Consider the following 25,661-nt stretch of genomic DNA (forward strand, 5'->3'; position numbering starts at 1 on the left):
TTATTTTGTGCATTTATCCGTCCCACCCTAAAGGCCAGTCCGTGAAAATATTTTCTGACATTAAACCGGTCTGTGGCCCAAAAAAGGTATTTAGATACTATGCTCACTCTGCCCTTTCCCCCCATTTTTAGAAGTTAAATCAGCTGAAGGGAATATAAGATTCAAGGTAATTTTCATGATGAATAAATTCCACTCATTCCATCTTCTATAGTTTGCCAAATGGATATTACATGATGCATTCATGTGTCAGGTATACATATATATATATTGACTCATTTAATTGAATGCCCCACGTTAAGAATGAGAAAACTGAGGCACAAGAAATTTTAACTTGAAGGTTATATTGTACCTTACCTGGACTACAACAGCCTCTTAACCAATTTCTTTGTTTCTCTTCTTGTCCACCCAAAAGCCAGAGAGAACTTTAAAACATATTAAATATGTCATGTCATGCCCTTGCTCCAACTTTCCAGTGGTTTTTCCTTTCATACTCCCGTGTGGCCTATAGGCCCTAAGCGATCTAGCCTTTGCTTCCATCAACCTTGTTTCTCCTTCCACTCTTGCCTTGCTCAGAGCTCCAGCAGTACTGATGTTTGCAGGCCCTCAAAAAGGCGACACGGTTTTACTTCCCATTCCTGGTCTGCAGAGCTATTTCCCTATATCTTTACATGGCTTCTTTCCCCTTTTGTATCATAGCTGGGCTCTCAGAAAACTTTCTCTTATCCCTATCACTAAACTCTCACCTTGCTTATTCATATGCACTTATACTTTCCTGATTCTATCGAATTTATCTCTGATACAACTTAAGCTTTATGAGGGAAGGGGGCCTTGTCTCTGTTCCATGCCGATTTCCTAGGGCCTATAATAAAATCAGGAAAGACATTTATTTCACAAATGGATGAATGAAGCTTTACACAAGAGCTTATCTTTTATTTGGCAGCAATGTTTAAATTTAAAAAGGCATTAAAGCAACAATTCTAAGCATGGCTTTATGATACAAAGTTTACCACATTACTGGGCACAATTTATCTTCCTCTTTTCATGTTTAGCTGTAAGTCTATAGAAAGTATAAACACCCAAAGATGGCAAACCAGTTAGACTGGATTTCTTTTTACAACAGTTAAAATACTTTCAAATAAGTATTTACTGTAGTACTGATGTATTACTGAAGATATATGACTCTACTAAGAAACTGAGAAATTGATGACTGTTGATAATGGTCAGTCCTCTCCACTAGTCTCAATCAGTGACTCTCAACTGGTATGCTGCAAGAATTTTTAAAACATGCCCCAACTGATCTCTTATCCCTTAGACTTTCAAGAAAAAAATGACAACACAATAGCCATCCAGTGTGAATGAATCAAAATTAACCTTTTCTGTCAGATTGGCAAAAAATATTTTTTGGTGTGCCGCAGAATTTTAGTAGTTTATATGTGCCACAAGATGAGGAAGGTTGAAAATTGCTGCTCCAAATCAATGGTTGCAATATTTTCCTGTACTGCACAGAAATAGGTAGTTTTTGCGAGATCAGGATAGAGGAGCTAAAATAGCAGCCATGACTATTGAAAGACCATGAAGCCGAAGTTTAAAGATGTTAAATGCAAATCTTTTTAACTGTGCTTGTGAACAGAAAATTATGAGTACACAATGTTTATAATTCCATCCCAGACAGCTAGACATAGTTTATCAGATCTTAAGGCAGTTTGCGGGAAATGAAGTGTAAAATTGTATTTTCTCTCCTGGAGGTTACAATCCAACAAAGGACTGCTTATAACCATTGTAGCTAGAGGTCATTAGGGAATGTTTCCTGGAGACAGGTGAAAATGAAGCTGTAACTAATGAAGATATTTTAATGACAGTAATGAGGACATTCTAAGAACTAAAGGTATAAAAAAGTGTTAGTCTAAAATTTATAAGGACAGCAAGTTCCCTGATGGTTATATCAGTAATTCTTAACCTGAAGACCATGGGTGGGCTTCAACGGAACCCAAGAATCAATGGGATCCATCCACTGGTGACTTGTGTGTGTATTCTAAGAGGGTCAACAGCATTCATTTTCAAGTCAGTTTTGCGAGAGATTTTAAGAATTCCTAAGTCCTTGGACAATCAACTTCTAAAATGAGTTTAGAATGAATACCTAGATCAGGCTAATAATGTAGAATTTGACCCATACTTAAGGATTTTGCACAGAGAATGGGTAAACGGTAAATTCAGGACTTGGTGATGTTAGATGTGAAAGGTCAAGAAAAACATTGAGGATGAAATCAAACTTCTCATTTGGGAGTACAGCCAGTTACAGGCTTAATGGAAGATGAATTAAGTTTGGAATATTCAGAGAGAAATGGACAGTTGAAAATAAAAGTTTACAGACAGCTGGGAGTCAGTAATGCTAGTTTTCACTGAAGGAGTTAAGATGATCCCACCGTTAATTGTAAACAATGGATTCAATAGTAGGATGCATCGATATTTAAGGGGAAAGAGTAACGTAAGAATTTAAGGATGAAGAGACATTTGAATATGTTGGTGTCTAGGCCAAGAGAGGAGTGGTTAGAACAAGCACAGCCTACCAGAGGACAAGTAAAAGTAGTGATTAAGAGACACCACCTTGTTAAGGTTTGAGAGTGAAGTGAAAAAGTATGGATAGTGTAGCCATGTGTAAGGGTCTTACCAAGATTTCATCTGTAGTAGAGATTCTGAACATTTTGTAAAACTAACTGGCCCCTTTTCATAAAAGTGAGCATAAATTTTAAGGGGTTTCATGGATACTTGAATGAAAGTTTAGTGATCTATAAAATTCTCAGGGCTGTATAATGTAACAGTGACTTCCAGTCTATATGGTTTATAGATTGATGTTTAACTATAATGTCGCAGTAACAACTGCTCCTTTAGAAGTAAATCTTGCTGGGTATGCTTGCTCAGACTTGTAATATTATAAGAAAGAAACTAGTTATGGTTATCACCTGGGAGATTCCAATTTCTGAAAATGATGGTATGCTGGGGATTGTTAGTGTGGCTAAAATATGTATTATTAGAATTAAAAGAATTTTATGATCCACAGAGACACCCACCATACCCAAGTAAGAGTCACTAAATCATTCAATTGGAAGGCAAAGGTGACTACTTTTTCACATGGCAAATTGTCCTGACATCCATTAGAAGTTCCCAGAAAAGTCCCCTTTCCATGGCTTCCACAATGCCTCATCGTATTATTTCATGTCTTCCCTACCTCCGCCACCTATCTCAACTTTTCATTAAAAAAATCAAAATGAAAACGAAACATCTCAGCCTCAGATGAGCAGCCCAGTTGGTTAGTGTTGTCCCAATACTCCAAACTTACAAGTTCTACCCCCAGTCAGGACACATACAAGAGTCAATCAGTGAATGCGTAAATTAGTGGAACCTCTCTCTCCCTCACTCCCTCTAAAACAAAATAACAAAACCTGTAACTATCTAGAGGTACACACCATTTTGTGAGATACTGGCTGCAAATAAAAACCCATGTTAGAATTTTGTAAAGATTTAATTGAGAAAGAGAACTGTTGCTTTTATCATCCTTTTTTTTTTAAATTATTTATTTATTCATTTTAGAGAGGAGAGGGAGAGACAGAGAGAGAGGAGAGACAGAGAGAGAGAAGGGGGAAGGAGCTGGAAGCATAAACTCCCATATGTGCCTTGACCAGGCAAGCCCAGGGTTTTGAACCGGCGACCTCAGCATTTCCAGGTCAATGCTTAATCCACTGCGCCACCACAGGTCAGGCTATCATCCTTTTTTTTTTTTTTTTTTTTTTTTTTTTTTTTAAATTTTTTATTTTATTTATTCATTTTAGAGAGGAGACAGAGAGGGACAGAGAGAGACAGAGACAGGAGGGAGGAGCTGGAAGCATCAACTCCCATATGTGCCTTGACCAGGCAAGCCCAGGGTTTCGAACCAGCGACCTCAGCATTTCCAGGTCGACGCTTTATCCACTGCGCTACCACAGGTCAGGCTATCATCCTTTTTAAGATAAAATGATTTTAACTTTCCAGAACTTATGAGTTGAGATACAGGTCAAGTAGTAACTTCAGAGTTCTATAATAGGACATTATTAGCCATTTGAGAAATATATTTGATTGTGTTACCTACCTAACAATGATGTAGTGGATAAGAGGTTAATTTTAAAATATCCTGAGATATGTACATATATATATATACTACTAATCCATGAAGCTAGAGAAGCATTTATTCACTAATAAATTTTGTTTTCTCTGATTGATTTAAAATTTTTTCATCTCGTTTGCTATTTTTTTCTGCAGCTAAACTAGAGATTTGTTGTTTTCCTCCTAAAAACACACAATGATGTTCTTTCTTATATATTGCCCTCTCGGATTTTCTTGTCAGCCTGCTTCAAGGAAATCCACGTGTTCAATATACTTGCTCGCAGTTTGGCCCATACCAAATGGTTGTTCAATCCAAATATCTGAGCAGCAAACTGAGCTGATCCTTCTGGAGAAAGTATGGTTGAACAGCCAAGACCTATGGTTCAGAAAGGAAAGGAGACAATTGAGCTATCAATTAATACTGAAAATACTACTTCAGCAAACAATTTTATACTCAGAGAAGTCCTGTTAGCCACAATTATAATAAAAAAAAAAAGCTACTACTGTATTATTCTTGTCTCAATTAGTATCTGCAGAAGGAGTGTTGGAGCGAAGTATTGGTTAGAGGGAAGTAGTATTACCTGCCATGAGCAGGTACTTTATATCCATCACCTATCACTCTTCTTTCTGAATCCTCTAGCAAAGAAATTTACCTTTTTCAAAGTAAACTGAAATACAATTTCTACCTACACATCCCCCTGAAATCCTTGGTGAAGGACAACAGAAAAGGGACAAGGTGACAGGTAGAAGCACCTATTCTCAGACAAACCTGAGGTACACTAATCGGTTTGATAATATCCTAGCTACTCTTTTTGTTTTTACACTCGAACTACTGTAACATTTTTAAGCAATAAAGAAGTCAAATCTAAAGAATAGTCTTAATATCAGTTATGAATAAATACAATAATTATAAGATCTAAAAGACTGGAGAGTAAAAAAGGAACTTCTTTGGGGGCCACATGTTTGCCCAGGTAGTTTCTTCAGGTGGTACTATTACGTCTGCCAGTAAAATCAAGGATGAGCTGCTTATGGATCCAGAAGCTCCACTTGCCCAACATTCTTGGGAGTTCTTCAGGCTCTTTGACTCTCACTATACTACCCCATAAAAACAGATCAAAGTACAAATCACAAGGTTAACTTATGAATTTGTATTAACAAATTTATACCATATATATGACATGAAAGATAAGAATAATGTTGACATAAGAATCATCCAAAAAAAAAAGAATCTTCCAGACCTGTAGAGAATTTTTATGAGTTTATTTGAGCCAAATTGACAATTGCTAGACAGCAAAATCACAACAAATTGAGAAAATGCTCCAAAACAGTAGTTTTACCACTTAATTTATACATCAGAATCAAAGAGGAAGATGTTAGGATTGGCAGGCAGGAGAAAGCAAAGTGGAGAAATCTCTGAGATTGGATAAAAAGTAAAATGGATAGACACACTTCTTTGACGTAGGTGGGCACAGGACAGTGAGCAATAAACAATACAGCACCTAGAGACGGTATGCGGAGAACAAGATAACAATGAGGGCTCTGTGGTCTTGTGTTCTGTGGGAGACTATGCCCTTAATGGTAAAGGGGATTACTCTCACATTCCAAAGAGATGTTCCCAGAGACGCAAAAAGAAAAAAGATAGGCTTGGCTCGATTTAGTTAAAAGATTGACCTTTGTCATGATACTGGCCTAGGACATGGCTGCCCACCATGACATACTTTTAGATAGAAAGTTGGTTTTTTTAAAAATTTATTTTAGAGAAAGAAGGAGAAAGAGGGAGAGAGGAGAAGGTGAGGGAGGAGTGAGAAGCATCAACTCTTGGTAGCTGCTTCTCATATGTGCCCTGATTGACAAGCCCGGGTTCAAACCAGTGACCTCAGCATTCCAGGCTGACGCTTCATCCACTGTGCCACCACAGGTCAGGCTAGTTAGGGAGTTTTAACTTCAGACTATCCTATGGTTAGTTTAGGTTGTTGCGTTTCTAAGGGCCATCAGGCAAGCCTCCCCTGAGCTTGTCAGGTTTAGTATGTGGCTCCTTTTTAGTCCACCATAACTAGTAGCTATTTTATGAGGACTCAATGACTTAATACAGATAAAGGGCTTGGAGCAGTGCGGGCACACAGTAAGTACTCAATGTCAACCACTGCTAGTAGTCTACTAAATAGTACTCCACTCTAGTAACTGAAATACTTGTGCCCATGGCTTAGGATTCCCTGATATTAGGAAAACTTAAGTGGCAAAAAAATTGATTTATTTAGTGAGCATACCATAAGAGAAAGAGTTTTCAGGATTTTACCCTGGCCACTGAAAAGATTACCCTTAATTCTAGCGATCAGAATGTATAAATCTTTGATTCCCTGTTTCTCCTTGGACAGTACTAGATAAAAGCCGCCTAAGTTTTTGCTCATCACATTCCCACAGATAGCTGCTTCTAAGCTCCATGGATAAAACAGATACTATTCCTCTAGTTAGGACACATTTGGTTACAGTTTTATTTGTAATTACAGATTTTTAACTTGAGAAGTTGCTATAATCAGATGCCTAGTTAAAGACGGATTAATCACAAGTCTCTGAAATTGTGTAAAAAGCAGTCAAGGGAATAAAAAAAATAAAAATAAAAATAAAAACAAGTGAAAGGCAAAGGAAGTGGTAACTACATAGCATACAAAGAAAATTTCATCCTAAACTGGAAGCCGGGCAAGAAGAGAGGTAGCCTGACTGACATCACAGAACCCACTCAATGGCTGAGAAATTAGTGGCACCAGACCCATTGGAAGGGGGGAGTAAGGTGAAAATGGGGCTCTTAAGATGACCAAAAGTCAAGAGGCAGTTTGGCCCTCAGTATGTATGGCCCCATCCCCACTTTAAGTACCCCACTAAGCAATTGCCCCTTCTAGGCCATAGCAGTTTTAAATTTCTCTGAAGAAAAAACAGGTGTGTCTAGAGTTCTGTGAATTAGAGGACACTAGGCACAGTTGAAGGAATGCCACAGTAAGAACAGGGGATTAAGTTTACAGACACATATTAAGATCCCCAGTTTCTGGAATACTGGCAGCCAAGTTTAGACCTCCTGGTAGGAGTCCGAGACAAGAAAAGGTAATTCTGGTCAACACATGAGAAAAGACTGAAAGGCAAAAATGATGGGAGGGGTTATTCAAAGAACAGCCCTACCAAACTGCCCCACAGTGGAGCCCGTGGTTGACAAGCCACACCCATTTACACAGGCCTTCTAACTGGTTTGTTATAGTGCCCCACACTTAAACATAGCTGGGGAAAGGAACCAATGAGAAAGAAACAATAATAATCTCAGAGAGAGAAAGATGTTATTGAAAATATTAAACAAGAAAAGGATGTTTGAGGTTGAGGGAAGACCAGAGAACAAAGAACTCTTGGAGCCTGACCAGGCGGTGGCGCAGTGGATAGAGCGTCGGACTGGGATGCCGAGGACCCAGGTTCGAGACCCCGAGGTCGCCAGCTTGAGCACGGGCTCATCTGGTTTGAGCAAAAGATCACCAGCTTGGACCCAAGGTTGCTGGTTCGAGCAAGGAGTTACTCCGTCTGCTGAAGGCCCGTGGTCAAGGCACATATGAGAAAGCAATCAATGAGCAACTAAGGTGGTGCAATGTGCAACGAAAAACTAATAATTGATGCTTCTCATCTCTCCATTCCTGTCTGTCTATCCCTGTTGTCTATCCAACTCTCTCTCTCTGTCTCTATAAAAAAAAAAACCCAAAAAACAATTTGGAAATAAAAAAATATCATATCCAAAGAGAAAAACTCAACAGAAAGGTTCAAATTGCCTGACCGATGGCGCCACACTGTACTATCATCCTGGGACACTGAGGTCCCAGGTTTGAAACCCTGAGGTTGGCAGCTTGAGGATGGTGTCACTGGCTCAGCTGGAGTGCCCACCCCCATCCCACCCCACCCCGCCAGGCACGTATAAGAAACAATCAATGGACAACTAGTCTGACCAGGTGGTGGTGCAGTGGATGGAGCATCGGACTGGGATACGGAGGACCCAGGTTTGAGACTCTGAGGTCGCCAGCTTGAGCAAGGGCTCATCTGGTTTGAGCAAAGCTCACCAGTTGAGCCTAAGGTTGCTGGCTTGAGCAAGAGGTCACTCAGTCTGCTGTAGCTCCCCCTCCCCCCATCAAGGCACATACGAGAAAGCAATCAATGAACTAAGATGCTGCAATGAAGAACTGATGCTTCTCATCTCTCTCCCTTCCTGTCTGTCCCTGTCTCTAAAATTAAAAAAAAAAAAAAAAGACAGCTAAAGTGCCGCAACTAGGAGTTGATGCTTCTCGTCTCTCTCCCTTCCTCTCTCTCTCTCTCACACTCTCTCTTGCTTAAAAAAAAAGTTGGAATGTAAATGTGAGTAAATATTCCAGGAAATATAGCAACAACAGAAAGACAACAGAATAGGTATCAAAGAAGTCCAAATTTGAGTAACAAATCTAAAAATGAAAGAAAGCAGAAAATTAATTCAGTAGAACTTCCTAGGACTAAAGAGCCCGAGTTCCAGACTACAAGCCCAGAATGAAAACAGACCCACCGAGACACATCTCTCTGAAATCTAGGAATGGATAAATAAGATCCTACAAATGTCCCAAAGGAAAATTCATGAACAAATGAGAAGACTGAAAAAGCTTGAACATTTACTGGAAATTAGATAATTTTAAGAAATTACCACCTGACCTCTGGTGGCACAATGGATAAAGCGTCAACCCAGAATGCTGAGGTCCCCAGTTTGAAACCCCAAAGCTGCCAGTTTATTTTTGTTTTTTTTCTGAATTTGGAAACGGGGAGGCAGTCGGACAGACTCCCGCACGCGCCCGACCGGGATCCACCCGGCATGCCCACCAGGGGGCATCGCTCTACCGCAATCAGAGCCATTCTAGCGCCTGAGGCAGAGGCCATAGAGCCATCCTCAGCGCCCGGGCCAACTTTGCTCCAATGGAGCCTTGGCTGCGGGAGGGGAAGAGAGAGACAGAGAGGAAGGAGAGGGGGAGGGGTGGAGAAGCAGATGGGAGCTTCTCCTGTGTGCCCTGGCCGGGAATCGAACTCGGGACTCCCGCACACCAGGCCTACGCTCTACCACTAAGCCAACTGGCCAGGGCCTGTTGTTGTTTTTTTGTGAGAGACAGAGAGAAGGGCAGATAGGGACAGACTGACAGGAAGGGAGAGAAATGAGAAGCATCAATTCTTTGTTGCAGCACCTTAGTTGTTCATTGATTGCTTTCTCATATGTGCCTTGACCGGGGAATACAGCAGAGCAAGTGACCCCTTGCTCAAGCCAGCAACCTTGGGCTCAAGCTGGTGAGCCCTGCTCAAACCAGATGAGCCCGCGCTCAAGCTGGCGACCTCGGGGTTTCAAACCTGAGTCCTCCGTGTCCCCGTCCGATGCTCTATCCACTGTGCCATTGACTGATCAAGCCCAAAGTTGCCAGTTTGAGCATGAGATCATTGACATGATCCCACGGTCACTGGCTTGAGCCCAAAGGTGACTGGCTTGAAGCCCAAGGTCACTGGCTTGGGCAAGGGGTCACTGGCTTGGCTTGAACCCCCTTGGATCAAGGCACATATAAGAAGCAATCAATGAACAACTTAGATGAAGCAACTATGAGTTGATGCTTCTCATTCTCTCCTCTCTCTCCTTTTCCTCTCTCTCTAAAATCAATTTTTTAGAAATTAGCACTAATTTTTCTTAGTTGCCACATATGGTATCATGGTTCTGATTTAAAAACTAGAGTTCTGCCCTGGCGGGACAGCACGGTTGGTTGGAGCTTTGTCCCGAAGCAGAGCTCCAGGTTCGATCCCTAGTCAGGGTACATGCAGACAGCTAGATGTTCCTGCCTCTCTTTCCCTGCCTCTCTCAAGCAAAACAAAAGCAAAAACAAACTAGAATCCTTAACCACTTAGAGAGGCATATTTAAATAGAAAACGCTATAATGTCTTAAGATCTGATTTGAAATAATCCAGAAGAGGGCTACAGATGCAATAAAATGTTAATTGCTGGAGTTGGGTAATGGTACATGAGATTTTATTACATTATTCTCTCTACTACTGTGCATGTTTAAAACTTTTTAATAAAGAATTTTTTAAAAATCCAATATATCTTACCACTGGGTAGTCGAAGAGAAGACCACACATCCTGAGCTCCCCAGTCTGCAGTGAGGGGAGGACAGCTGATAACTGGATAAGCAGTGTTACCAGACATCACTGGTCCTAAGCCATTGCTTCTGCCTGCCACTGCCACAAACACTGTAGGAATGCCATCCCCTAGAGAAACCACAAGTTTATACTTATGCTAAGTATCCAAAAGATATTTGAAGATAGGTTAAAAAAGGGCCTATGTGTCTTAACTCAATTCCTTTATCAGTCTCCAGAAAAAGCCTAAGTCATGATTACATACATATTCAAAATATAAGGTTCATTCTACCACTTATTGTTTGACACCTAATGAAGTAGCAAGAATAGATTTGGCCATCTCTGAAATTTATAGTATAAAGGAGAGGAGGGAGTACCAGGATGTCAGTGAGGGAATGGCTCAAAGGCCCCATCTACCACTGCCACTTAGGCTCACCGAAACAGTGAAGGAGTCCTGACCTGTGGTGGTGCAGTGGATAAAGCATCGACCTAGAACGCTGAGGTCGCTGGTTTGAAACCCTGCACTTGTCTGGTCAAGGCACATATGGGAGTTGATGCTTCCTGCTCCTCCCACCTTTCTCTCTCTCTCTCTCTCTCTCTCTCTCTCTCTCTCACACTCTCCTCTCTAAAATGAATAAATACATTTTAAAAATTTAAAAACAAAACAGTGAATGACACCACCAGAACCACTGTCCTTCAACAGGGTAAGAGCAACTAGAGGTTTAGGGGCACTTCTTTAAACAAGACTTAAAGGCAAATTCAATATGGTACCCAAATACTTAAAAGCCTTCAATATATCTTGTAATATATTGCAAACATTTCATTCTTTGATAAACTTATAAATCGTTTCTTTGCATTTTTCTGGAGAAAGAGTTCTGGCTTTTATTACTTTATCAAAGGGTTCTCAGACCTTTACCTCCCCCATAAAAACAAACAATCAATCAAACAAAAAACAAACTTAATAACTTTGCTCCTGTTGCAACTACCTTTAGAAGAAATACTTAATTAACTTTTTATTCCAGTTGAAAAGCATTTGGTTGTGTCTCCAGGGTTCCATTATTTTAGATCATTGCTATGTCATTAAGACATTTTTTTTTTACATACTAAATTCTGAAATTACTACTTAATTTCATGTTTGACTGCCTTGCAGGAAAAGCTGGTCACTAAAGATACTTAAGAGGATCTGCAGCTTCAACTTTCCCGTAACTGATGTGGCCCTACTTTCTGTTGGAGCACGTAAGAAGTAGTGCTTGAGGGGCTTCTTATTAGGTCAAGAATAATTCTAGTCTTTATCTTCCTTTTAGGCTTGAATTTTTAAATCGTTCTCTGATCCATTCTTTTATAAGCTCCTAGAGTATCTTACACTCTTTGGAGGTGAATATCATGAAAGCACAGACTACCACACATTTTTTTTTTCCCTTGGAAATGTGGTAAAGCTCTATTTCAGCATTATTAGTCTAAACATAACATTCTTTGGCTAAATCAGGAGAACATACTGAAATGCTCTAGTTATTCAAGCTTTACCTTCATACTCAGATTTAATCCTCAGAGTTTCATCTGGTCCTTTATGGGCAGAGGTTACCCGAAGTTCACATGGAATGCCAAAATTTCCACAAGCCTTCTTGACTTTTTCACAGTGACTGAGGTCAGAAGTTGAGCCCATCAATACTACAACCCTGCACTGACTTTCTGGTTTCAGAAGCAACTGGAAAAGAAAAACATGGATATGCAAAAGAAGGACAAAGTGGATAAATATAGGACTGAGTCAGTTTACAGAGCTACAGTTTATAGTAAAATTATACCTGAACAGAGTACTTTCCTTCTTAATAGACCAAATTTAAGGTAAACAGAACTAAATAAGAGAATTTTAGTTTTCAAAATAAGCTCTAGATATAAAGAGCTCTTCATAATTAAGACCTAGAGTGATTTTTTAATCAGATAAATTATTATTACAACAAGCAAGGGGTATTTAACTTCCAATTAATATTCAGAAAGCTATAAATACATTTTACTCTATAATTTTTAGTACATTCTGTGTAACAGAGGTATTAACGCATAATCATCCAAAATACAGGTCATGTTATAAATCCTTGTAAATTAGGTGCATGGAATTGAAATGCATATTCCCATGGAGATGATGATCTAAAAGGTAGTTATGACCTTTAGAAAACCACAAGCCCTATCCAATATCCGTGGAATTATAGTAACCATAACACCATAGATCTTAGTGTCATTTTATTGTCACATGGAGCTCCAATTCTGAACTTTGTTAATGGAACGCATGCCACCCATGGAACCCGGAGAAGCAGTGGAGAGGTAGGTAGGAAACGTGAGCCCTCTCCTACAGGCTGGCAGGAAACAAGGATTCCAGGTTTCATCAGTAGGATTTGAGAGGAGTGTACTGGCAAGCTTAACAGGAGGAAATCCAGTACGCCATGAGGACAGTTCAGCTGGTCTATTTCTTAAACGCGCTCCTTTCTTTCTTTAAAATCTCTAGGAAGAAGAAAAGCACTGCAGTCTCTCACCTTTTGTTTTCCTTTTTGAAGAAAGTTCTTAAGAGAAAAACATAATATAGCATAGATTTACTTCAGAAGGCTTACCTCTACTCTTTCAGCAACCCACTCAAAATTTTTCTTTACCATCTGGAGCCCTTCAGGAGTTACTTCATTGAGGTCACGATATGACTAGAAAATAAGACAGAAAGTTTAGAATGCAAGCAATATTAGTAATATTTTTACTGTCTGAAATTATTTAATTTCAGGATTTGGGGTGCAGATTATGAAGAGTTTGCATAGCAAAAAATGTATCTGAAAATGTATTTGAGTCTGTGAACTAATTCCCTGAATTGGACTAAGGAAAATTTAGATAGTGAGTACACTTATATTTTCACTTAAAGATGAATTGCCATGACAATTCTCGTACACATTGACTATAGAGTCTTGCCCTCATTTTGTTTTTCATAGGAATAAACAAATAGAATCTGGTAAAATCCAGAAGACTGTGGTACAATTCCAGATCTGCCACGTATCATTGTAATTGTGAAGATACCCTTTCAGAACCTTAGTTTTCAATTAGTCAAACAAGGATAATACTTGCTATGTGAGTCTATTAAAATAAAAGAGAAATTTGCATTGTAAATGTAAAGTATTATTTCTTTTTTGTCCAGAATATAGGAAATATGATATTTATCCCTAAAGATAAACAGCAATACTCAGGTTCCTATCATAAGAAATAAGAATTGCCTTTTCTTTCCTCCCACTATCTCTTTGTCCTCTACCCCAGCGGGATCTCACAAAGGATAAAAAAGCAAACAACAAACAAAAAACCCGAAATAGGCCCTGGCTGGACAGCTCAGTGGATAAAAGCTGGGTGCACCAGAGGTCACAGGTTCGACCCCAGTCAGGGCACATATAAGATGCAATCAATGAGTACAAAACTAAATGGAATAACTAAGTGAAACAAGCTGATGCTTCTTTTTCTCTCCCCTTTGCCCCTTCTCTCTCTCAAGTCAACAGAAAAATTAAAAACAAACAAAAAAACTGAAGTATCACCTACCTGTTTGTCTTTCTGTTGGCTTCGATCTCCTGATGGCCAGAGTCTCCAGGAATCATTATCAATAACATCAGCAAGAACGATTTCTTTCGTGGTGACATCAACACCAAATTCAATCTAGAAACAGCAGATCACCAAAGAAAAGTTTTTCAAAAACTATACTACTAAACACATTTTTCAGTTGTAATATTTAACTTTCAAATGTCCATTTCTTTTGTACCTTCATATCAACCAGTGTACAGTCCTGGGGCAACCAGGATTTCTCCAGTATTTCAAAAACAGCCTGTGTAGCATGGCTCATGATATCTACTTCAGTTTGGCCTATAACAAGCCCAGCAAAGCAAAACTTCGCAGCAATGAGCTGTTCCTCAGACCACTGTGGGTCATTATTGGCATCATCCTAAAAATTGAGAATAAAATATAAATACCCTTTAATTCACAGTAATTATTTTATTTTTATTTTTGCGATAGAGAGAGAGATAGGGACAGACAGACAGGAAGAGAGAGAGAGATAAGAAGCATCAATTCTTTGTTGTGGCTTAGTCTCCTTTGTTGTTCACCGATTGCCTTCTCATATGTGCCTTGACCGGGGGGCTACAGCAGAGTGAGTGATCCCTTGCTCAAACCAGTGATCTTGGGCTTAAAGCCAGCCACCTTTGGGTTCAAGCCAGCAACCATAGGGTCTTGTCTATGATCTCATGCTCAAGCCAGCAACACCACGCTCAAGCTGGCAACCTCAGGGTTTTGAACTTGGGTCCTCTGCGTCCTAGTCCGAAACTTTATCTACTGCACCACCACCTGGTCAGGCTCACAATAATTATTTTTAATTTGTCTACTTTCAATAGCTACTTTAAAATCCAAAATATTTGGATTAGTAACTTATTCTAGCTCATAAAATTTGGAAAGATATTTACTCTTTCTCTATAAATGAATTTAAGTATGACTTCGGAAAACCAATACAAACTCATAATGAAGAATTCCTACATCCTTTATTGTATGTTTTTGCTTATAAGAGACATTGATAATGATTTTTATGTATTAGAATATAAAAAGAGCTGGACCAGGTGCAATGGGTAGAGCGTCCACCTGGGATGCTGAGGACCCAAGTTTGAAACTCTGAGGCTGCTGGCTTGAGCACAGGCTCACCAGCTTGAGCATGGAATTATAGAAGTGACCCCATAGTCATTGGATTGAGCCTAAAAGTTGCTAGCTTGAAGCTCAAGGTCACTGGCTTGAAGCCCAAGGTAGCTGGTTTGAGCAAGGGGCACTGGTTCAGCTGGAGCCCCACAGTCAAGGCACTATGAGAAAGCAATCGATGCACAACTAAGGTGCCGCAATTATGAATTGATGTTTCTCATCTCTCTCCCTTCCTGTCTGGCTCTTGCTAAAAATATATATATATATATATATATATATAATATATATATTATATATATATAATATATATATGAGCCCTTTATTTCAAACTCTTCAACACTAAATTAAAAAATTTTTGAACTTCTACTTTTCTTCCTAGTAACTTTTGATCATTTGTTAGTCACCATGGTAGAAAGTAAGATAGATTTTCACACGTGTTTTCTTTGAAAAAGCTGAATTATAATTGCTAATGAAAGTATACATTATTGACATTTCTGGAGTGACAAGTATAATATGAAGTTTTAATGTTTAAATTCTTGACCTGATAATTTTAAGTTTGTACCTATGTTATAGTAAGACAAAGATGCATCAAATGAATACCTTAAAAAACAGCTCCACTTTAGGAGGGTAAAACTTGTACCCTTCCTTGACACCAGGATTTCTTTTGAGAAAAGAACCAGTTGCTATTCTTCTACAAACCCATTCAATTGGAATCATTTCACACTTAGGTGCAATGAAAGCTGTCTCCCCACATTTTCTGGTGAAAGCAGTTTTGATACCTATATATTAATAGTAAAAAAAAGAAACACTTTTAAAATTATATTTAAAAAATATCTAAGGTATAATAAAACTCAAACCTTTACACAAATCAAAACAAAAAGCCTATCTAATTAAATGTATTACCCTTAAATGGCACTATCAAAAATAAATGTAATTTTTAAAATGTGGAAATAAAAAAAGAAATTAATATGGCTTTCTACCACTTATCAACATACTCAGGACTATTTCACTTTAATGTCACATGGCTAAAGATGCACTAGATCAGAAGATCTGAGTATCTTTACCATTCATTAATTTATTCAACCAAAAAATACGTACTTACTGAGCACCTCTTCTGTCAAGTACCCCAACTTTGCACAAGACACACAACTTATCTAAGCGGCACTAAATTATCTCTAACTCAGATTTGGTAGCAGCATTCTCATATTATATGGTCCATTATTATATAAGCCTTACAAAATATTGATCTATTGATCACAATCAGATATAGCTTTAAATTTGGGGTAGCCTTTTTTCTCTTAATATTGGTAGCAGCCTGACAGTGGATAGAGTGTCAGATTGGGATGCAGAGGACCCAGGTTTAAAACCCTGAGGTCACTGTCTTGAGCGCGGGGTTGCCAGCTTGAGTGTAGGATCATAAACATGACCCCATGGTCGCTGGCTTGAGCAAGGGGTCATTCGCTCTGCTGTGCCTTCCCCTTCGCCCCCACCCCCGCCCAGTCAAGGCACATATAAGAAAGCAATCAATGAACAACTAAGGTGCCATGACCAAGAATTGATGCTTCTCATCTGTCTCCCTTCCTATCTATCTGTCTCTATCTGTCCCTCTCACTGTCTCTGTCAAAAAATATATATAGCCCTGTCAGGCTGGCTCTATGGTAGAGTGTTGGCCCAACGTCTAGATGTCCTGGGTTCAATTCCTGTCCAGGGCACACAGTAGAAGCGCCCATCTGCTTTTCCACTCTTCCCCCTCTCCTTCCTCTCTATCTCTCTCTTCCCTTCCTGCAGCCAAAGCTCCATTGGAGCAAAGTTGGCCCGGGTGCTGAGGATGGCTCCATGCCTTCTGCCTCAGGTGCTAGAATAAATAGCTCTGGTTGCAACAGAGCATCGCCCCCTAGTGGGCACGATGGGTGGATCTTGGTTGGGCACATGTGGGAGTCTCTCTGCCTTCCTGCTTCTCACTTCAAAAAAATACCCTCCCCCAAATTTTTAAATATATATAAATGAAGCAATAACTCTTTAAAAGCCACCCAACACTAGGAACATAATGGCCAATTTGGTCAAAAGCAAATAAAACATTTGTCCTTTCTCTCCCTTCTCTCTTATTCAAACTGTTAGTTTTATAACTTATAAAACTAAGATAAAGAGCTGACTTCTGATGTTTAGAACAGGAGCTATTTTATGCGGTGGCCTTGGAAAATAACCTCTCTAAAAAACAGTTACAATGTTTATCATGAACCATATGATCTAGCATTCCACTTCTAGGTATTCTAGTTTCTAACAACTGCCTGAAGATGAACATTATGTTAATGTCATACAGATGTTTTAATTTCCATTAATGCTACAGTATGACTTTATCCTGTGATGTGGTAACACTTCTAGGAGGCAGTATTGAAAGTAATTGAAAGCAGGGACTCAGCTAGGTACTTATACACCAAAGTTCACAATGCATAATTCATAAAAAACAAAAACAAGTAAAATGTAAATAACAAAACAAAAACAAGTATCCATCAACAGATGAATGGGTAGACAAAAGGTAGTATATAAATACCATGGATTACTGCTTAGTCATAAAAATGAATGAAATTCTTTTTTTTTTAATTTATTCATTTTTAGAGAGGAGAGAGAGAGAGGAGAGAGAGAGACAGAGAGAGAGAAGGGGGGAGGAGCTGGAAGCATCAACTCCCATATGTGCCTTGACCAGGCAAGCCCAGGGTTTCGAACCAGCGACCTCAGCATTTCCAGGTCGACGCTTTATCCACTGCGCCACCACAGGTCAGGCAAAAGTGAATGAAATTCTAACATATGCTACAGCATGCATTAAACTTGAAAACATCATGTTAAATGAAAGAATATATAATTCATTCCACTTATATTAAGTACTAAAATAAATTCATAGACAAAATGTACAACAGAAGATACCAGGAGCTGAAGAGAAGGGAGAATGGAGTATTATTATTTAATGGGTCAGGGTTTCTGTCTGGGACAGTGAAACATGGAAATAGATATTGATGATGGTTGTACAAGATTGTAAATGTACTGTCTGCCAAGAACTGTACACTTAAACATGTTTAAAATAAATTTTATGCATGTATATTTTACCACAAATTAATTTTAAAAAGTATCAAGACCTAAGTCATGTCAGGTATTGTCAGTTTCTTTTTAATCCTAACACCAGAAAAAGTAGATAGTATGATCATCCAACAAAACAGATAAGGGCACAGATGAGCATAAGTTATGTCAGCTAGTAGTAGATACAGCAGGGTTTCCAATCCACACTGAACTCTGTGGGCTGTCTACTTAACCACTATGCAATAATGCCTGTCATTGAAGTGTTATATTATCACAGTACAGAATATACTAGAACATTAATGTAAACTAAAACCTCCTGAAAACCTGCATGGGCTTAACATAATAACGTTCACCTCGAGGCTACAATGTTAGTACCCATTCCCAATCTGATCTTCTAAAATAAAATCAATTTTTCTATCAAAAAGGAGATCTCTGATCTTATGTATGTATCATACATGAAAGGAACCTACATTTATGGAAACTCTGTACTGTGCTAAGTGTTTTACGCATCATCTCATTTAACCAAACAAAAATTTTGAAGTAGGTATTATTATTTACATTTTACGGTGAAAGAAGCAGTCTCAAAGAAATAAAGTAATATGACAAGCCTAGGTCCCGGTGCCGGTGAGTAATAGCCTGGACTTGAACTGCACGGTCCAGTTCCAAAACCTGTACTGCTTTCTCTGCACTCCCTTTGGATTTGACCAGTAAAATTTAGTTGAAAAGGGTAAATAAATTGTGGTATGCATGAACAGGAACTCTGAGAAAGAATGTAAGTAAAAGTTCATTTTAAACCTTTAAAGAATGACTGTGCTCATTGGAAGGCAACTGACATCAACCCTTAACACAGCGGTTCTCAACCTGTGGGTCGTGACCCCAGCGGGGGTCGAACGACCAAAACACAGGGGTTGCCTAAAGCCATCGGAAAATACATAATGCATATATTACAGTTGTGAAGTAGCCACCAAAATTATTTTTTGGTTTGGGGTCACCGCAACATGAGGAACTGTATTGCGGGGTCACGGCATTAGAAAGGTTGAGAACCACTGCCTTAACACGTGATTACTCCATGCTGGGCTTCAAGAGCTCTTCTTTTTTCAGGCCTGTTAATCATTAGTCATAATTGCTCACTTGTCTACCAATCTTGACAGACTAGTATCCAAATCTATGGTTTAAATATAAACAATAGCTCCTTTTACCCCACCCACCTCCCACTACATATGCACACATCTAAAGGAACCAAAACACAGAATCAATTTTTGGTAGCAATCTTGCCTAGAAAAAAATTTGCTTCTAAAAAAGTGATTCAGTTTAAATGGTATGATTCCTTCTAATACACATGCTAACCATTAAAGTTAATTTCATGACTACATACAATGAGAAAAAGAACTCCCCTCATTTGTCTCAGTTATCTATAAAATTCAAAACCATCAAGATTCCTGAACAAATGTAAATGCTACTTCACATTCTGAATCACAATGGCCAGGCAGGACAACTAATCAGCCCCCCTATCCCCAGGGACACTCCTGTAGAAAGGCTGCCCCACTCCCCACCTGTGGTCTGGCAACTGCAGGATTGCTATTCATGTCACTGCTTTCAAACCAAAATGTAATTTTGGTGGGAGAGCTGAAACTTAAAGGTTAAATTCCATTTTTTAATTACCGAGATCAAGTACACAAATTTTAAAAGTCAAGTACAGCATGTAATATTATTACCTATACCTGTTATCTATTCAGTATTTTATAGTTTGTTCATGAACAACAATGAGCAAACTAGAATCCTGATCGACTGAGTTTAATTCTGGTGCTCCTCCCATCTAATTTCTAGAAATACCTTAATTTGGAATATAACCCTGTAAAGAAAGCAATTTTAAATAGACCACTAGTGCTCAACTAGACATAGCATTATTCAACTATTAGCAAGTTAAATATACATAAAGCTTGGTTTTATCTAATAGACTCCTCAAATAGGCTTCTTCCTTTAGTTTTGGAGTACGAGGTAACCCTTGAAGATCTTTGCTCCAGCCCAAATCTTTCACCTGGGGAATGGCTGGATGAGGTATGGTTAGTTTTCACTTTTCAGAGTTTTCAAATGGAAGAGCAAGAACAAAGAATAACTATGGAATTATAGGTATTAAATTTCAATTTATCATTTAGAGTTGTCTAACACCAGAATCTGCTTCCTTCATAGGTCCATTCCTTAAACTCCCTCATAGGTAAGTCTCTCAGGAAGATATACTACGAAAGAAGCTCCAGGGAAGACACACATGTCAGACAAAAACTGTTGGAGCCTGACCAGGCAGTGGCGCAGTGGATAGAGCATCGAACTGGGATGCAGAGGACCCGGGATTGAGACCCGAAGTCGCCAGCTTGAGCGTGGGCTCATCTGGTTAGAGCAAAGCTCACCAGCTTGGACCCAAGGTCGCTGGCTAGAGTAAGGGGTCACTCGGTCTGCTGAAGGCCCGTGGTCAAGGCACATATGAGAAAGCAATCAATGAACAACTAAGGTGTCGCAACCAAAAACTGATGATTGATGCTTCTCATCTCTCTCCGTTCCTGTCTGTCTGTCCCTATCTGTCCCTCTCTCTGACTCTCTCTCGGTCTCTGTAAAAAAAAAACAACTTGAAAATTGTTAAGATTCTTTGAACTAAATGATGCTACTTACTAATTTCAAACCAAGTGAAGTGTTATAGTAAAATTTAAGAGTTCCTGGTAAAAACAGAACAAAACAAAAAAACAGTTCCTGGTTTGATTTAAAGAAACTTTCCTGTGAGACATCTCCAAACAAAATGTTGTTAATTCAAATGTCATCTCCCCATGAAAGAGATCGGTGTGTGTTGTGTGTGTGGAAGGGAAGAGGTTGTGGGCGGTGGGCACTTACTGCTTCCTGTAGTAACTAAAACAAACAAACAAACAAAACTGGTAATCAACATGTTGTTAAAACAAGGAGTCATTCCCCCCTGAAAAGGACCAATATGTGTTCTTGAAATAGAACATGAAGGGGGAAGCTAATGGGAGAGCCACTTACCTGCTTCCTTCAACAACTGAAAAATACAACTAGTAATTTTATTTGAGATTGCAGCTTTTCCTTCCAGGTGATTCTTTCTGGCTGCATTTCCTGCTGTAATCTGATCCTTGGACTGTAGGAGGACTCTTCCTGGACTGTCTAACAATTCATAGACTTCTTTTGTTTTACCCTCATAGAGTTTTTTCCCAATGTTCAATACTGTGGAAATAAAATGAAAACATCAGATTTCAAAAAGAAATTTCCTGAATATTGAAGACTAAATACTTAAAATGATGAATCAAGGAACATGGTTAAGTGATAACTTTAATAAAAATTAATACACCTGCATAGAAGCTTATACTCTACAAAGTATTTTCATATGCATCATCACATTTGATTCATTCAATTTTGTTAAGAATTATTACATAATTATAGATTAAGAAACCAAGTATAAAAAAGGTAGAAGCCACACAATTAGGAAATTGTAGACCCAGACAAAATCCTAAGTCTTCTGATACCAAATTCTGTGGTCTTTCCAGAATCAACCTGACTCTCAGAATAAAACTGAAGTAGAATTAAGATCCATTAAAATGAATGCAAATACACTAGTATTTTCACATCCATACTTAAAATACAATAACTAAACCAGCTTGCGAAGGCAGAGGGGGAGTATGCTTTATTTTTCCCGACTTCTGCTTTCCACGGTGGGCGAAATAGGCAAGTTCAGCCAGGTAGGTTCTTGATTTCAAGTTACAGTTCTAGAGGAAGGCATTCCACCCAGTGAGCCCATTTGGAAGCACCTTTCTCTATTTCTCAATCCTGCTTCCCAACCCCCCAACCTTCACCCTTTTTCTTAACAGTTGCAGGAAACTATGAGGAAGTAAGGACAAAAGAATCCAATTTTGATGCAGGTTGTTAAGACCTAAAGAAAAGTAGGTCCTAATCGTTAGAAAGAATGATTTAGATGAAAATCGAGATAACAGAACTTTAAGGAGTTAATATTTCCAAGGGGAGAAATCACCCCTCATTCTCCCAGAACACTGACTCATTCTCAGTATCAGCCTTTTTTCGTGTCCACGTGTTATGTAGTTGGGATATATCAGTAAAAGAGACGAATAAATTCCTGCTATCAAGTGACCTAAGTCTGAGGGAAGCTGAAATTAAATAAGACATCACAGTAAGTACAATGTGAGAAATATAGACTATGGGATCACAGCTTCACAGAAAGGCCACCTAACCTAGTCCAGACAGCAAAGAAGAAATCTAGAACAAAGTGAGAGACTCAAATCTGAGGAAGGATCAAAATTTAATCAGGAGAAAGGAGTAGGTAGTTGTAGTGAAAGAAGACCACGGGGTGAAAGAATACAGATCAGAAGTTCCTATTGGAGCACGGTGAGCTTATAGACTGCTGTTGGGCAGGGGAGAGTGCAGCTGCTAAGCAGAATAGAAAGGAATGTAAGAGAAAAAACTGCCATGAATTGGGGTAGAGAGCCGTTACCAGCTAGGGAGGCAACCCTTAAATCAGTTTTAATTTACGGTAGTTTAACAGTTGCCACTGCAGTGTACCTAATTTAGAGGAAGAATCCCATTTCATATGAGAATGTCTTGACTCATGACAAGATTGAAAAGGCTGTAGTAGAATAACCCATTGCATGGCCTTGGATGGGAACACAGCCAACAAGAAAAGAATGTTTTGCCAAGAAAATTGTTTTGTGACTTGAAGGCGGGTCACTGAAACAGCTCTATGTGACTGAAGGCAGTTGCTGGGCTTTTCTCAGTAAAACAAACTCATAAGATTTCTGTACCTTCCAAGGTTATCCCTTGAGATAAGGAGAGGAATGTTGTGGGATCCATAGAAGCAATAGCAATTAATGCCTTTTGATATTATGTTGTTACTAAGCTATCTTGCAGGTGTACTCCATGTATCTTTCAGTAAAAGTTATGCTTGATGTTATGCCAATTTCTCAGTAAACAAGCTTTTTGAAGTCTTGTGAATAAAATTAGGACACAGCGCAAACTCGGGGCCATTTGCCTGAGCGAGCGGTGGTCCTTTGCTAGTTCTTGATGATTTCGTCTGCTGATCTCTCTCTCTGCGCCCCTGACTCACAACAACAAAAGGCCCTTCAAGAAAGCCTCTGTTTAGTGTTCCAAATTCAGGTCTCTATTCCCTTCCTAGAACTGAACTTCCCATCCCTTTGTTTCTCTTGGGAGAGAAAACAAACAAAAAAAAGAACTGAACTTCCCTAACTGAATTTATCACCCTTCCAGGCTTTGCATATGCCAGGGGTCCCCAAACTTTTTACACAGGGGGCCAGTTTACTGTCCCTCAGACCGTTGGAGGGCCGGACTATAAAAAAAAAACTATGAACAAATCCCCATGCACACTTCACATATCTCATTTTAAAGTAAAAAAACAAAATGGGAACAAATACAATATTTAAAATAAATAAGTAAATTTAAATCAACACACTGACCAGTATTTCAATGGGAACTATGGTCCTGCTTTTGGCTAATGAGATGGTCAATGTCCAGATCCATATTTCTCACTGCTAGCCCTAACAAGTGATAGGACGCGCTTCCGGAGCTGTGACGCATACGTCCCACGTCACCGGAAGTAGTACTGTACGTGAGCAACACCATACTTTACTCCTCTCACTGACCACCAATGAAAGAGGTGCCCCTTCCGGAAGTGTGGCGGGGCCGGATAAATGGTCTCAGGGGGCCGCATGTGGGCCCGCGGGCCGTAGTTTGGGGACCCCTGGCATATGCTCTTCCATAGGCCTGGAACACAGCTGCCTTCCCTTCCACTTTACTACTCATCTTTGAGGCCTCGTAAGTCATGTTAATAGAGTTTAGACTTTGTCTACAGAACATATGGCTTTTAAGCACTTAGTAAAATAACAGATTTTTATATTAGAAACATCATTATGGATGCTGTGTGGAGAATGAAAAAGTGGGGAGGAGTGGGGTAAATAACTACCGACTGAGAGAATAGTTAGGATGTTGTCGCAGCAATCCAGGCAAGAAATGTCCTGGTCTAAGGAAAAAGTAGTGGGAAAAAGACTCAAGATAATTAAAAGGTAAAAATCTTAAGAACAATTGACAGGAAAAATATCAAAATGTTGCCTGGGTTAGATAAAAGGCAAAACAAAGTTTGTACCTATTGCCCCTCCGTCCTAATTTAGTTGAATCAGTATTCATTACCCAGTCATTACATAGGTAGGAATTTCAATTAATGGGTAAAAACAACTTAAGAAACAATCATAGAAGACATACTACAGGTACCGAAATGCCTGCCACAAATAAGTGGATGAAGTTAGAAAAGATTGATGACGAATGTAAGGCCAGTAGCCACGGCCACCATCACAGCTGCCTGGCCCATGCAGGTTCCCATTTGATTTGGACAGATGGTAATGAAACAATGGAGCCAAGAGCTGGTGAGCCATTACCTTTAATCCTAGCTTGCACCTTTAATCCTAGCTTGCACCCGGTAGGCAAGAAATATATACAGTGGGAAAACACTTCCCTTTCCATTCAGGGCTCCCAAAGCCACTGACTTATCCGAGTTTCCTAGAATCAAAGGTTTCTAACCCCACCAGCCTTATGCACCTCTGTTCTCCATCTCCTTCTCTCTGCACAAACTGGCTTATCCTTCAGCACTCCATCTTGGCTGCTTCTCCTCTCCTCCACGTGGCCTTTCTCTGCTCTCTTTTCTCTACTCTTCCTCCAGCATGGGCTCCTCTGCCCCATTTTATAGTGTAGAAATCAAAACCTTTAATCCAATATACAAATGAGGAAGTCTCTGATACAAAGTCACTAATCTGAGGTATAATGGGATTCCTCAAAAGGGTGGGGAAGGCTTAGTCTTAAAACTAAGCCTAACACTAATGACCCTGCCTGCTTACAGCCTGTCCCCACACCCAATTCAAACTATAAGCGAGCAAACATATACATCATATTTGCAAACTTATTTGACCCACAACGACTAACTTATGAAACTTAAGCCATTTTTTTTTTAACAGGGACAAACGAACGAGTCAGAGAGACGGATAGACAGGGACAGACAGGAACGGAAAGATGAGAAGTATCAATCATTAGTTTTTCGTTGCACATTGCGACACGAAATGACTGCTTTCTCATATGTGCCTTGACTATGGGCCTTCAGCAGACCAAGTAACCCCTAGCTCGAGCCAGCAACCTTGGGTCCAAGCTGGTGAGCTTTTGCTCAAACCAGATGAGCTCGTGCTCAAGGTGGCGACCTTGGAGTCTGGAACCTGGGTCCTGGGCATCCCAGTCCGACGCTCTATTCACTGCGCCACCGCCTGGTCAGGCGAAACTTAAAAGTCTTGAAAAGCATAGAACTTGCAGTAGAGAAGAGGTAAGAAGAGTAACTAGGAGTATGCTGTCCAATAAGGGAGCCACTAACCACATATGGCTATGAAATACTTGAAATGTGGCTACTCCAAATTGTAATGTGAGTACATTAAGTATAAAATATACAATGTATTTCAATATGAAGATGCAAAATATCACAATTTTTATATTGATTATATTGAAACAATGCTATTTTAGATATATTGGGTTAAATAAAATATTAAAATTCA

The 25,661-nt window shown here is 39.4% G+C and overlaps 1 protein-coding gene across 1 annotated transcript in view; it reads right to left on the reverse strand.

Annotated features, from left to right (window-relative positions):
* Positions 1-4,202: 4,202 nt before the first annotated feature.
* PAICS (phosphoribosylaminoimidazole carboxylase and phosphoribosylaminoimidazolesuccinocarboxamide synthase) overlaps positions 4,203-25,661 on the reverse strand; it is a 47,964-nt gene continuing 26,505 nt past the window's right edge. The window contains exons 6-13 of the mRNA XM_066233385.1: positions 21,079-21,276; positions 15,580-15,758; positions 14,063-14,242; positions 13,846-13,959; positions 12,891-12,974; positions 11,815-11,995; positions 10,264-10,422; positions 4,203-4,513 (exon numbers count right to left, since the gene is read on the reverse strand). Of these exons, the coding sequence (XP_066089482.1) occupies positions 4,347-4,513; positions 10,264-10,422; positions 11,815-11,995; positions 12,891-12,974; positions 13,846-13,959; positions 14,063-14,242; positions 15,580-15,758; positions 21,079-21,276 (1,262 nt within the window). The 3' untranslated portion in view covers positions 4,203-4,346. The remainder of the gene's footprint in view (positions 4,514-10,263; positions 10,423-11,814; positions 11,996-12,890; positions 12,975-13,845; positions 13,960-14,062; positions 14,243-15,579; positions 15,759-21,078; positions 21,277-25,661) is intronic.

This window comes from Saccopteryx bilineata, chromosome 5 (genome assembly GCF_036850765.1).
Source record: "Saccopteryx bilineata isolate mSacBil1 chromosome 5, mSacBil1_pri_phased_curated, whole genome shotgun sequence".
NCBI classification, from domain to species: Eukaryota; Metazoa; Chordata; class Mammalia; order Chiroptera; family Emballonuridae; genus Saccopteryx; species Saccopteryx bilineata.